Source organism: Misgurnus anguillicaudatus, chromosome 8 (genome assembly GCF_027580225.2).
Source record: "Misgurnus anguillicaudatus chromosome 8, ASM2758022v2, whole genome shotgun sequence".
NCBI classification, from domain to species: domain Eukaryota; kingdom Metazoa; phylum Chordata; class Actinopteri; order Cypriniformes; family Cobitidae; genus Misgurnus; species Misgurnus anguillicaudatus.
In genome coordinates this window covers 23,131,337-23,145,171 of record NC_073344.2, presented here as the reverse complement: position 1 = coordinate 23,145,171, position 13,835 = coordinate 23,131,337, and the positions used below count along the sequence as shown (strand labels likewise).

General features: G+C 38.2%; 1 protein-coding gene across 2 annotated transcripts in view; it reads left to right on the top strand.

Moving 5' to 3' along the window:
- The window catches only part of cacna2d2a (calcium channel, voltage-dependent, alpha 2/delta subunit 2a), a 256,533-nt gene that overhangs the window by 185,277 nt on the left and 57,421 nt on the right, over nucleotides 1–13,835 (top strand). For both annotated transcript variants that reach the window (XM_055213696.2, XM_055213695.2), the window contains exons 7-8: nucleotides 5,057–5,188; nucleotides 5,559–5,616. In XM_055213696.2, coding sequence (XP_055069671.2) covers nucleotides 5,057–5,188; nucleotides 5,559–5,616 — 190 coding nt within the window. The remainder of the gene's footprint in view (nucleotides 1–5,056; nucleotides 5,189–5,558; nucleotides 5,617–13,835) is intronic.

Genomic DNA, 13,835 nt, shown 5'->3' with positions numbered 1-13,835 from the left:
TGTTACAAATAGTTAGGGATGGATGGAAAGATAAAGAATGGATGGATAGATGGATGGATGGAAAGATAAAGGATGGATGGATGGATAGTTAGATGGAAAATTGAACTCATGTATGAACAGACTGACAGATAGGTAAATTGTTACAAATAGTTAGGGATGGATGGATGATGGATGGACAGATGGATAGATAGACAGATGGATAGTTAGATGGATAATTGAACTGATGGATGAACAGTCAGACAGATAGGTAAATAGTTGCAAATAGTTAGGGATGGATGGAAAGATAAAGCATGGATGGATGGATGGATGGATGGATGGATGGATGGAAAGATAAAGGATGGATGGATGGATAGTTAGATGGATAATTGAACTCATGTATGAACAGACTGACAGGTAAATTGTTACAAATAGTTAGGGATGGATGGATGGATGGATGGATGGATGGATAGATGGATAGATGGATGGATGGATGATGATGGATGGATGGACGGATGGATAGATAGACAGATGGATAGTTAGATGGATAATTGAACTGATGGATGAACAGTCAGACAGATAAGTAAATAGTTACAAATAGTAAGGGATGGATGGAAAGATAAAGAATGGATGGATGGATGGATGGATGGATGGATGGATGGAAAGATAAAGGATGGATGGATGGATAGTTAGATGGATAATTGAACTCATGTATGAACAGTCAGACAGATAGGTAAATTGTTACAAATAGTTAGGGATGGATGGAAAGATAAAGAATGGATGGATAGATGGATGGATGGAAAGATAAAGGATGGATGGATGGATAGTTAGATGGAAAATTGAACTCATGTATGAACAGACTGACAGATAGGTAAATTGTTACAAATAGTTAGGGATGGATGGATGATGGATGGACAGATGGATAGATAGACAGATGGAAAATTGAACTCATGGATGAACAGACTGACAAATTGGTAAATAGTTACAAATAGGGGATGAATGGATGGATAGATATATGATGGATGGATAGATGGACGGACAGACAGATGGATATATAAAGATGGATGATGAATAAATGAAAAAATGAACCGAAAGACAATGGAGATGGAGGCATGGATAAACAGACATATAGATAGATGTGTAGATGGACAGACAGACAGAATAGATATATACAAATAGACCGACAGACAGATATAAAAGCGAGGGATGGATAGATGTATGGACAAACAGACAGACAGATCAATTGAAAGACATATAGGTAGACATACAAATAGATAGGTAGACAGACAGATAGACAGTGTGTTGTTTGTGTAGAGTATCATGACACATGCATGTGCATGAAGAGGGGAAGGGTAAAGAGACGTGTAAGAATAGAAAAGAGGATGAGATAAAATGATATTGTCTGGTAGTCAGGTCAGTGTTAGCATTGGTGTGTCATATAGGTGGTTAGATGCTGGTGACAGTAAAGCTCACATTCATTCATCCAGTAAAGACAGAGAGACATTACTGACACAGTGAGTTTAACAGTGAGAGACAGAGCTGGAACACAAAGAGATGAACAGAGCAGACAGCCACAGAGAGACACACAATACACACAGACAGATAAGAGAGTCAGACAGGCTACAAAAGTTTCACTTTCCTTTGTGAGACAAAGTACACGAGAGGTTAGTAGAGCATGCTTTAGAGAGCTGTCAATCAAATTATAACCGCCAACAAAATTTACACCGTTTGTGAAATCGAAGAAATACTGACAGGATCCAGTGCTTACATAACATCTTTATCAAAACATCTGGATTTTATAGCAGCATAGATGAACGGATGTATGGATGGATGGATAGACAGACAGACAGACAGATATGTAAACATACACATGGATAGATAGACAGATAGACAGACAGGTAAACATACACATGGATAGATAGATAGACAGACAGACAGACAGACAGATGAACTCATGGATGAACAGACAGACAGACAGATAGGTAAACATACACATGGATAGATAGATAGATAGACAGACAGACAGACAGACAGACAGGTAAACATACACATGGATAGATAGACAGACCGACAGATGAACTCATAGATGAACAGACAGACAGACAGATAGGTGAACATACACATGGATAGACAGACAGACAGACAGACAGATGAACTCATAGATGAACAGACAGACAGACAGATAGGTGAACATACACATGGATAGATAGACAGACAGATGAACTCATGGATGAACAGACAGACAGACAGACAGATAGGTAAACATACACATGGATAGATAGACAGACAGACAGACAGACAGACAGACAGATGAACTCATGGATGAACAGACAGACAGACAGATAGGTAAACATACACATGGATAGATAGACAGACAGACAGACAGACAGGTAAACATACACATGGATAGACAGACAGACAGACAGATGAACTCATGGATGAACAGACAGACAGACAGGTAAACATACACATGGACAGACAGACAGACAGACAGACAAATGAACTTATGAATAAACAGACAGATAGGTAAACATACAAATGGATGGATAGATAGACAGACAGACGGATGAACTAATGGATGGATGGATAAATATACAGATATGTTAAAATACAAATGGATGGATAGATAGAGAGACAGATGGATGGATAAAATCATTAATGAAAGGGGGGATGGGCAGATGAACTCATGAATGAACAGAGAGATAGATAAACATACGAATCGATGGATAGATAGATAGATAGATAGACAGACAGACAGACAGACAGACAAACAGACAGACAGACTGGCGGATGTACTCATGGATGAACAGACAGACAGATAGGTAAACATACAGATGGATGGATGGATGGATGGATGGATGGATTGATTGATTGACTGACTGACTGACTGATTGACTGACTGACTGACTGACAGACAGACAGACAGACGAATGGAGGGATGGATAAAGTCATGGATAAACAGACAGATAGGTAAACATACAAATGGACAGACAGACAGACAGACAGACAGACGGATGAACTCATGGATGAACAGACAGACAGATAGGTAAACATACAAATGGATTGATGGATATATAGATAGATAGACAGACAGACACAGATGGATGGATAAAATCATGGATGGACAGACCGATAGGTAGACATACAAATGGATGAATGGATAGATGGATGAATGGATTGATGGATGGACTGATAGATGGAAAGAGAGATAATGGATGCTGTCCATGATATCCCACAATCCTTTGTGTTGCTTACCTTCAAAAATCAAAATTGTATCTGTTGCAATTGTATTTGTAGTGTACTAAATGAGTGAAGTAGTTGACTAAGTGAACTTATATTTCCCCTTCCTGGAAAATGAACCAGACATATTTATGACATCATCTCCAGCTCAGGATCATACAGACATTGACGGCATGCCTCATAAAATACCACCTTGCAGTGACAAATCATTGTCTCAATGAACGGTTTATTGCTTTTAAAATACAGAGAAAGTCTGTGAACGTTTCAGTCTCAGTTTAAGGACGACTACCCACTTTAGCCGTTTCTCTACACACACACACACAGTTACAGAGTCACAACCTTCTCCAAGGTCACGGCTGACATCTGAATGCTCTCCATGGACACCACAGGGATAATGCCCCTGTTTTAAACAGTCACGAGTGTTTCATTGAATATTTCCATATTTATGGCTTGCTGACGTGCATTTCTATTCAACTCAGAATTCAGAAATATCTGTTGGTAAATATAAGGACATTTATGAGCCGTGTAAGAGACTATTTTTACCTGAGCATGTGTTAGTGTCACATTAAGCTCTTTTTGTTGTCTAGTGATAGTGTTGTGGTACTTTGTGTCGCTTGCTCTTTTAAAAGTAAAGATGTTAGATGAATAGACATTGCGACTAGAGGTCTTCATGGGTCCACGTAGACCTGAAAACCCGAGGTCTAAAAGTTTCATGTGTGCCTCGGACACGGGTCAGGTATAATATTAGCAGCATTGGGTCTCGGGTAATTTTAAATGACTGTGTTTTTACCGAACGGACCAGAGAAGACCCGAAGAGAGGTGTATAATACTTAAGTATTTTAGTTACATTTTCCAAGCATCTATGCTTTTTCAGAGTCTTTGTCTTGTGAAAAAATTTACTTTTCTTTACTAGGCAAGGCAAGGCAAGTTTATTTGTATAGCACATTTCATACACAGAAATGAGAAACAAAAATCAAAGATACATGAATTTAAAATATCAATTAAAAGAAAATAAATGTGATTTTGATAAAAACTGTACTAAAAAATGTTCACTACATTCTAAAGCATAAAATCATACTGTGTATTCATTATATATTGCATATTATAATTGATTTAATGCCTAATTACATAAAATTGTGTACTTTTACTTTTTTTGAGTAAAAGTAAAAAAAAAACTTTTACTTAAGTAAAAGTACAAAAAATTACTAGATGTTTAATGTACTTAAATATTAAATATAAACCAAAAACTTGAAATTATGAAATGTAGCGGAGTAAAAATTATGATAATATGTTTTGGAATGTTTGTTTTCCAAAGAAAAACACTAATAAAATACGAATAAGTTAAAATTTACTTTTATGTAGAAAGTAAAAATACTTAAGTACTATACAACTCTGGACCCGAACTATCTCGCATGCCTGCATCGAGTCCTTTTCCAACCCATCCTCTGTTTGCCAAGAGTGCTAGCGACATCGTGTGGCTGGTGGTAGGTTAATTTTTATTGAGCCAGACCTGTCAATCAATTTTGAATGCACATTTAAGCGATTACCTTGGTGTCGTCGTCAGATAACAAATGAAAATAAAAAGTGATTCGGGTCGGGTTCATTTCTTTGGACCTGAGAAGAACTCTAATTGCAAGTCTTTTGTAATATCCTGTATACTAGCCAATCACAGTGCAATAAATTTTCAGCTTAAAGTCATTTGAATTCATACTAAAATTCTAAGTGACTTAACCAAGAATGTTTGTGAAGCAATTATTGATGCTAAAATTATTCATGATTAGTTTCAAAAGTATCTGGTTTTGCCGTTCATCTTTCTGTTTGTCTTCGCTCATCTCCACAGCTCCCACTATCCTGAATGAGCTGAACTGGACTCAGTCTCTGGAGAGGATCTTCATCGAGAACGCACGTGAAGACCCCTCGCTACGCTGGCAGGTGTTCGGTAGCGCCACCGGTGTCACCAGATTCTACCCAGGTAAATACTCAATGCTTAATGACATCTATTTATAGCACCACACCAGATGTCAACTCTCAGATAATATTTTAATGATGTGTCAACATCATTACTTTGTAGACAGAAAGTTTTCAACCCTAGAAAAGCTTTTTCTCTCATAAAGTCATTTTTGTACTGTAAACAACACATAAGGATAATCATAGCAGAAGTGACTTTTGGTTAAATAAAAAAATATACACTTATATAAGAGAAAAGGAAAAGTCTCTGGGGCAAAAATAGTGCACCCTTATAATATACTTCATGTCTGTAGGCCTATACTAGCACACAGTACTAAATCTATTTCTGTTGAAATCTACCGATGAGCTCACTCTCGTTGTCCTGTAATCTCTAGCGACTCCATGGAGAGCGCCCAACAAGATTGACCTGTATGATGTGAGGAGACGCCCGTGGTGAGTACCGACACTTTCACACTCATCCAGGAGAAAAGACACCATTCAGTCTGACTTTGATCTTATTGTTTTCTCCGAGTGCCCCTGTGGCCTCTGCTGCAAAGAGCAAGCAAGCGTGTGAAGTTCAAATGAACGTTGTGGTCTACAGTACTTCCAGGACCTCAGGGTCAATTCGTGTCTGTGGTGTCCATTTCTTTCCTTTTCTTATACACCTGCCTGTCTGTAAACTTCTAGAAGATTAGAAAAAAAATTATTACACTGATTTATGTTTTAGACATGCTTTTGCTGGCACACACTACGCCATTGAAACATGTGTCACAATGAAAGATAATAGATGTAAGTACTGTTATTACTATAAATAGGGGGAAACTTTCATCTTGCATGACTAATGGTGCTTTTTCATTGAATAATATGGCTCAATATGGCTCGGCACTGCTCGCTTTTGGGGGGTTTCTGCTGCGTACAGTACCTAGTATCCGATACTTTTTTAGTACCACCTCGGTTGAGGTTCCAAGCGAGTCGTACTGATCCTAAACGTGACTAAATATACTAAAAGTATATTCCTGTTTTTACGCATACGCGAGGGTCCGCGTACAGTGTGCATGACACAAATTTCGTCATCAGAATAGTACTCGTGCATTTTTGTAACGCGCGTACAGGAGACTGTAGTACCAAGGAGATGCATTGCATTTTGTCGCATTCTCTGTGTATATGTACAAATAAAAATAAAAATGTTTTGCAAGGCTGTGCATTCAACTGTGCACATGCATAGTAGTAGTAATAATAATAATAATAATAATAGTGCTACATGTAAATGCAAAATTAGCTTACCCTTGTGCGGCATTTAACAAACCAAGTAATGTCTCTTTCGAAAATTAACCATGGTATAACTACAGTTAAAAAAACATAGTTTTCAATTACCATTATTTAACCATGGTAACATCAAAGTGTAACCATGTTTTCTGGTGTATTGATTACTATTAGCAAAACCATGGTTACTACACTTTTACCACAAAAAAGCATGGTTCATTTTCATAAGGGGTCTTCATCTGTGCTTTGTTCCTAAATTCCCTTTTTAGCGTGAGAAATATCCACATGCTGAGAATCAAGAACACCATTGCATTGATATGCTTCATTGGTACATTGTTATGAGTTTGTTTGTATTGCGTTTACGATGATGTCACGGCGGTTAAGGCTGTGCAACTGTAAGTCCATAATCCCATTACCAAACTGCAGTGGAAAATCAAACCGAGTAAAAGTAAAGCGAGCCGCGTTGTATAATGTGTTAAAAATGCGCCATAAAGTAGCTGCCCAGAGATGTTACAAACATGGCCGACTTCCCCAGAGACTTTGTTCCCTATTTGTCATAATATGTGAAAGATATCAATTTTCTGATGTATTATGAAGTGTACAGAGGTGGTGTTCTTTAAAGAAAGTGTTATCAGATGTTTGCCATGTCCATGGCTGGGTGAACGAGATGTTTCCCAGAGCCGTAGAGTCCTAGCGAGGTGCTAATGAGCCTCTTCTTTGACAGAGTAATTAAGTTCACACCCGGGTAAACGTCTCTAGCGAAGGAAAAAGAATCCCCAGTATACTTGTAAAAGCTGTTAACCCGAAGACGAACAACACGGCCACGTAGCCATTTAGCTTGTTTGGCTGACAAAGCGCTAATGCTGCTGATGAGCCAAAGCGAGCCGTGCGTCGTTTTTGTTTTGATGTAACGCGCTCCACACACTTAATGAGTTGCTTTAATGCCTCGACACGTGGGTGGGCTTGAAGTGTGGTAAAAATATAGAAGTGCAAGAATGATGAATTGATTCGGAGCACAAAATCAGCAGGAGCGCTGCGCGGTTCAGATAATGTTCCTATAGATGGGTCATTGCTACTATGCAGTACATAAAATCGCTGTAAGTGTTAGGAATTTTTTTTATCCTCATTCCTCTAATCAAAATATTTTCCCTGTGTCCTTTTAGTCTTTTAAAATATCCCTTTAAAGTCCCATGAAATCATAAGTAATTTTTTTTGGCTTTTACTATGAATATCTAACGGTTATCTATGAACTACTTCGAAAGATTGAATCGAACATTTAGAAGATAAAAGCTCACTTAAAGGGAAAATATCATGACTTTTTCCATGTTTAAGTGCTATAATTGGGTCCCAGTGCTTTTATCAACCTAGAAAATGTGAAAAAGATCAACACAGTAAGTTAGTTTTGGTAAACCATTCTCTGCACGCATGTGAAAAAATAGGTCATTGAAATTTGGCTCCCCTTGTGATGTCAGAGGGGGATAATACCGATCAGCTAATTTGCATTAGGACACACGCAAAAAGGGCACATTTTTGCTCACACCTACAAAGTTCCAATTTTAACATGCTATAATAAATGATCTGTGGGGTATTTTGGCCAAAAAAAACTTCACATATGTACTCTGGGGACACCAAAGATTTATTTGACATTTTAAAAAAGTCTTGTGAAATGTCCCCTTTAAGCGAAAACACAAATTATTTATGTGACATCATTCTACATTTTGGCATTTTATCATATTCCAAGCTAATAGGTAAACTTAATGCTGTTGGCTATTTGAAAAGGGGGAGGGGCCACTCAAAATGTCCCGCCCCAAACTTTCTGTTTTTAGTAAAAATTAAGCGCATTAAAAATGTTGTAAATTTCAAGGAACTATAGTAGTTCTTTAACAAAAAAAATTGTTTAATGGGAAAAAATAGGTTATTGAAATTTGGCTCCCCTTGTGATGTCATATTTTTGCTCACACCTACAAAGTGGCAATTTTAGCATGCTATAATAAATATCTGTGGGGTATTTTGGCCACAAAAATTGTATTATAATAAAATAATTCACAGCAGAATTGAGTTTCAATTGCAACAAACCACTATCGTTACGATCAGTGTTTGAATTTTTATCAGCTCATTTGCATTTTAAAGGACACACCCAAAACGGCACATTTTGCACACACCTACAAAGTGGCAATTTTAACATGATATAATAAATTATCTATATGGTATTTTAAGCTAAAACTTCACATGTGTACTCTGGGGACAATAAAGATTTATTTTACATCTTAAAAAAATTATTGTTTTGATTACATTATTTGAAAGGAAGTGACATCATTTTACAAAGGAAAACAAGCTTTAGTTGTCTGTCTCAATCTAAAGCATTCTGTGTTATTTGATATAATGACCTGAAAAAATCTGTTAAAAAGATTTAATATGACACCTTATATTTAGATTGTCATCTTTATTTTATTTATATAACAGTTCCTCACTGTGCAATGGCTGTACTGTAGCTATATATTTACATTTGCATTCATGCATTTGGCAGAAGCGACAGTTCATTCAAGCTATACATTTAGTATTTAGTATGTGTTCCCCAAGTATCGAACCAATTAACTTTTGCGTTTCTACCATCTGAGCTACACAAACATTTCCTCCTATCTGGCTGTATCCAGTTATTTAATAATTTTGTTTGATCAGTCTTTTATACCTTTTAAAAACCTTCTTTGAATTACATAACTATCATTTTTATGTAAGAGATACATACAATGATGTTTATGATGTTTGCCCAGTGTTCGTTTGTGTCACTAGCGGTCCACCCGCTCCTCTATAACCCCCAAACACCTTGCGAGAGCCATTTTTGAGACTGTTGCCTAGCAACCAGTGCCATGCTCCGCTGACTGGCAAGGCATTGGCGATGGGAAGGTGGGTCAGGATGTGTCAGGTCTGGTTTGCGTGATTATTGCCCAACATGCTGTCGTTGTGTATTACACTCTCTGCACGAGTCGAGTAGTTCAAGCGCTCAGAAGCAGCAGAGAGCTGCTGCTGAGCTCAGCTTATCGGGTGCTGAGGAAACTTTGATATGGATTTAACTGTGATAAACACAAAACATTTGACCTTTAAACTGTTGAAAAATATTTTACACTTGTTTCCAAACTTTGGTAACTTGATAGATCTAAGTACAGATGAGATTATAAGGGTCTTTTTTCTGGAAAAAAATTATGCTTTATTTGCTCTTCATATAACCTCACGGCTATCTTCGAGTAACAGTTGAGGTATAAAAAAGATTGGTTTGGGGGTTTATATGTTGTGCCAGCTGCAGTTGTAGGGGACAATTAGCAGTCCGACACTGTCAAATGAAACTCTTGACTTGAAAATTAATGGTCCAGTCAACAAACTTAATTGTCCCCAATTGCTCTAACATTTATTATTAACACGCGTCTATTATAACGTACGTCTTTACGCGTTAGTAGAGGACGGTGGGAGAGATTGGCAGAGAGGCCAGAGATTTAAAGGCGAGAGTCTGATCCACGGTTGAAGACATGAGGATTGATGGAAAGTGCTTGAAGGAGAAACAGAGAGAGGTGTGTGTTTTGTTATCTGAGCGCTACAGAGAAGCCATTACCATGCAGACTCAGCCCAGCGTAGCAGATATTCAGCGCACCAAAAGCACATATTGATTTCTGAGAAAAGTCAATCTGGCTCCTAAGTAAATATTATGGCAGCTGTTCAAAGCCACACAGAGCAGACGCCGCAGAAACAAGATGGAGTCCAAGGTTTAACTGTTTCTCTCTTTTCTAATGAGCTATCGGTCAAATTAAACATGTTTTGTGAGGCAAGCATCACTATTTCTATTGTTCGCATTTAAAGTTGTAATCTGCAAAGTTGGCCATCTCTGTTTGAAGCATAAAATTGCAGGTTACTTAATTGCAACTTAAAAACAAGGATTTTGTTGACATCAACCATAAGTTTAAAGGTGTTAAAAAACATGTCTGTACCATGTCAAAAGTTAAGTACAGTGTAATACTATTAGCATTAAAGGGGACATATCATGAAAATCTGACTTTTTCCATGTTTATGTGGTCCCCAGTGCTTCTATCAACCTAGAAAATGTGAAAAAGAAAAACTCAGTAACTTAGTTTTGGTAAACCATTCTCTGCAAGCATGTGAAAAATAGGTCATTGAAATCTGGCTCCCCTTGTGATGTCAGAAGGGGGATCTTATTATAATAATACTGCCCCTTAATCTGCACTATCCATTCCAACCATGGCACTGCCATTTATTGCAAAGATCAGCTCATTTGCATGTTAAAGGACACACCCAAAAACGGCAAATTTTTGCTCACACCTACAAAGTGATAATTTTAACATGTTATAATAAATGATCTATATGATATTTGAGCTAAAACTTCACATATGTATTCTGGGGATACCAAAGATTTATTTCACATCTTTAAAAAGTCGTGTGAATTGTCCCTTTTAAAATCAAATATAGAACTTGAAGTACAGATCCGTTTGGATTTAGGATATATTTAGTCGCCTTTCCACTGTACACGACAAACGACAGCCGATAAACCGGAAGTTATACATTCCCTATGGAAAGTCGCAAAGGAGCGTCAAGCACGAGTGATTTCAATGTTAAGTCAATGTGAAGACGCATTGACGCGCGTCTGAATGTCTCGCGACGCGAATAAGGTGTTTAGTGCGGCGCAGTAAAGTGTTTTGAGCGTTGCCGCGGGTTAAAAACCCTTGAGTTGAAAAATTTGAACTTTGGCGGAAAAACGACCTCGTTAACCAATCAAGAGCTTGCTCTATTAGTGACGTGATTACAGAAAGCGGGCGGAGTCACAGAAGCCCCTCCCATGACGCAAATTTCCATGTGAATTTCTCAATGACTGGAATTTCACACGCAGCTTTCACTGACGAATGAAGCGAGTAAACAAAAATTTTCCAGCGGCAAACTACACACGGCTGAGGCGAATTTGATGCCTCAAACTGAAGGACCCACGCAGAACCCACGGTTACTGTATGTTGGCACAGATTTATGAAACTTCATTACGACTGCCACTAGAGGGCGAACTCCAACAGTCGTGTCTGGATGTCATGTACAGTGGAAAGGCGGTTTTAGGATATTGTTGAATATTGTCAAGATTTTGACTTCAGTATTTTACCTAACATCAAAGATTCTTTTATTTCTCTCAATAAAAACCCCAAAAGAAAAATGAACTGGCCATCCACCCGTTCAGTTCGGTCGATCTTGCTTTCAAATTCCAGAATACGGAATGAATGAAAAAGTTGACAGCATCTCTCTTTTCCACAGCTTACCTGCTTCAAGGCTCTCAATGTTTTTAATCTTAATTCAATCTATTGAAAAACACATCCAGAGAAATGGGAGAAAGCAGCGGTCCATAAAATAATAATCCCATCAATGCGTGAACTCGCATATAAATGCTTAACACAAACACACACACACATAATGGTATGTGAAGTTAGTACACTTCAGTAGTCATGAGCTGTCTCACACCTGCAGATTGTGACAGTCAGACATGAAGCGCTGCACATGTGCACGTCGAGCGCCTCATTTCAGCAGAGATAAGCGCTGATAATTGACTAATTTTTAATGTGGCAGTTTCACAGACAGAAAAAGGGAAAAGAAAGAGAGAGAGAGAGAGAAACAGGGTCAGAGAGCATGAGAACGTTCCCTTCTTTTAGAGGTAATGCGTTGATTTTTACCCACGTTGCACCGTGATAAAAGTACCTCATGAATTCCAATGTTTCTATCCTATTGAAGAAATGCAATACAATCTAAGCAAAGTGTTCCACGATACAATGCGTGTCCGCTCCTTTGGAGCACTTTCCTGGGAAATGTGTTTTCTTTTTCATTTTTTGAGAACAGGACATTTCGTGCCGAGATTTTTCAGCCCTGCAGGCATCCAGAAAAGCGATTTCATACGGACCTCATGCCATATAGAGATTGTCTTTTCTATCGAAGGCTCACCGTGGCATTTTGCGAGGTTAACGCGTTTACTGTGCGTGATTACGCTTGCGCTCGATATTATAGCTTTTAGCCGTAATAAATGCTAAAGCTTTTTCTTGCAACGTTGGGTTTCTTGATTTCTAAGTCACGATATAGACAAATACAAATATAATCTTTTTCAATCTGTTTTGAATGCAGGTTCCCAAAGGTCAATTTCCAAGAAAGAGACATACTGGCAAAATGTATACCTTGAATGCATAAATATAAAATGTATTCATAGTTGTAGCTGGTATGAGATGTCTATGATTATGTTTTTCAGTCCACCTGCTATTGACAGGTTTTTATTTAAGATTTTACATCTTAAAAAAAGTACTTATTACTATTATTTTCATGGAAAGGAAAATGTGCATTTGAGAACCACCATGCATTTGAGAATTACCCAGCATGCACCTCATGAGGAAATGTATTCAGAGATGTAATTTGGTCTCATTTTACGTCAACGCATAAAACTATGTGCTTTAACTTCACTTCAATTTGAAAGCGTGTAAAATAGTAACACTGAAGAATAAGCAGGTGTTTCTAGACCTTTGACTGCTTGTTTATATCTTGATCCATGTGCCGAAGCAGATGCTCCGGGTGACCCTGATGGTCATGATGGTCTCAGTTTTGTTTTAGACCTTCTAGAGCGACAAAGTGTGTGTTTGTGTGTCTGTGAATAAGCCGGGGGACCGGGAGACCTGGCATGCGACGGCCCATCTGCATGTCACCTGGCCGGGGCGCTGGGGAGTGTGGGTAATGACTGGGAAGGAATGGCATCGCTGGGCCTCGGTGGAGGAGTAATTACGGAGTTGAATCCAAGCAGAAACATCACATCTGGATCCATCAGGATAATACACGGATGGTACAGTGGGATGGGCACAGATCGGGAATGTCAGGATCACGTAGCCAGGATGAATATAGTCTGGGGTGTGAAAAATGCCATTGCTGGAAGAAGCAAACCTGACGGATTGACGTTGATTGATATTGAATCTTTCAAACGCACGGCTGCAATCTTTTTTCCATCTTTTATGGACACGTTGATCTTTGTTATCGTTAGTTAATCACACTTTTTTTATTCAAATCCTCAGTAACAATCACAACTTCTTCACCCTCAGGGTGCTTGGAGAAAAAGCGTTTCACCCCAGAGAAAAATCTGATGAAGCGTTTGACAGATGCGACTGCAGGAGAGTCAGTTTTTATATCCAAATGATAAAACTGGACTCACCTCTCTTGTCATTGGTTAGTGATTGGCTTCATCCAAGTGTGAACATTTTAAGAGTAACTTTGTAAGTTCATAGAAATTTATTTTTGGCATTTTGATACGAACAGGCCTTTTATTTTGTCTCAGTAAATCCTAACGAAAGTCATTTAATCCTTGATTTTAAGTCACACGCAGTATTTGTGAGGCGTGCGCA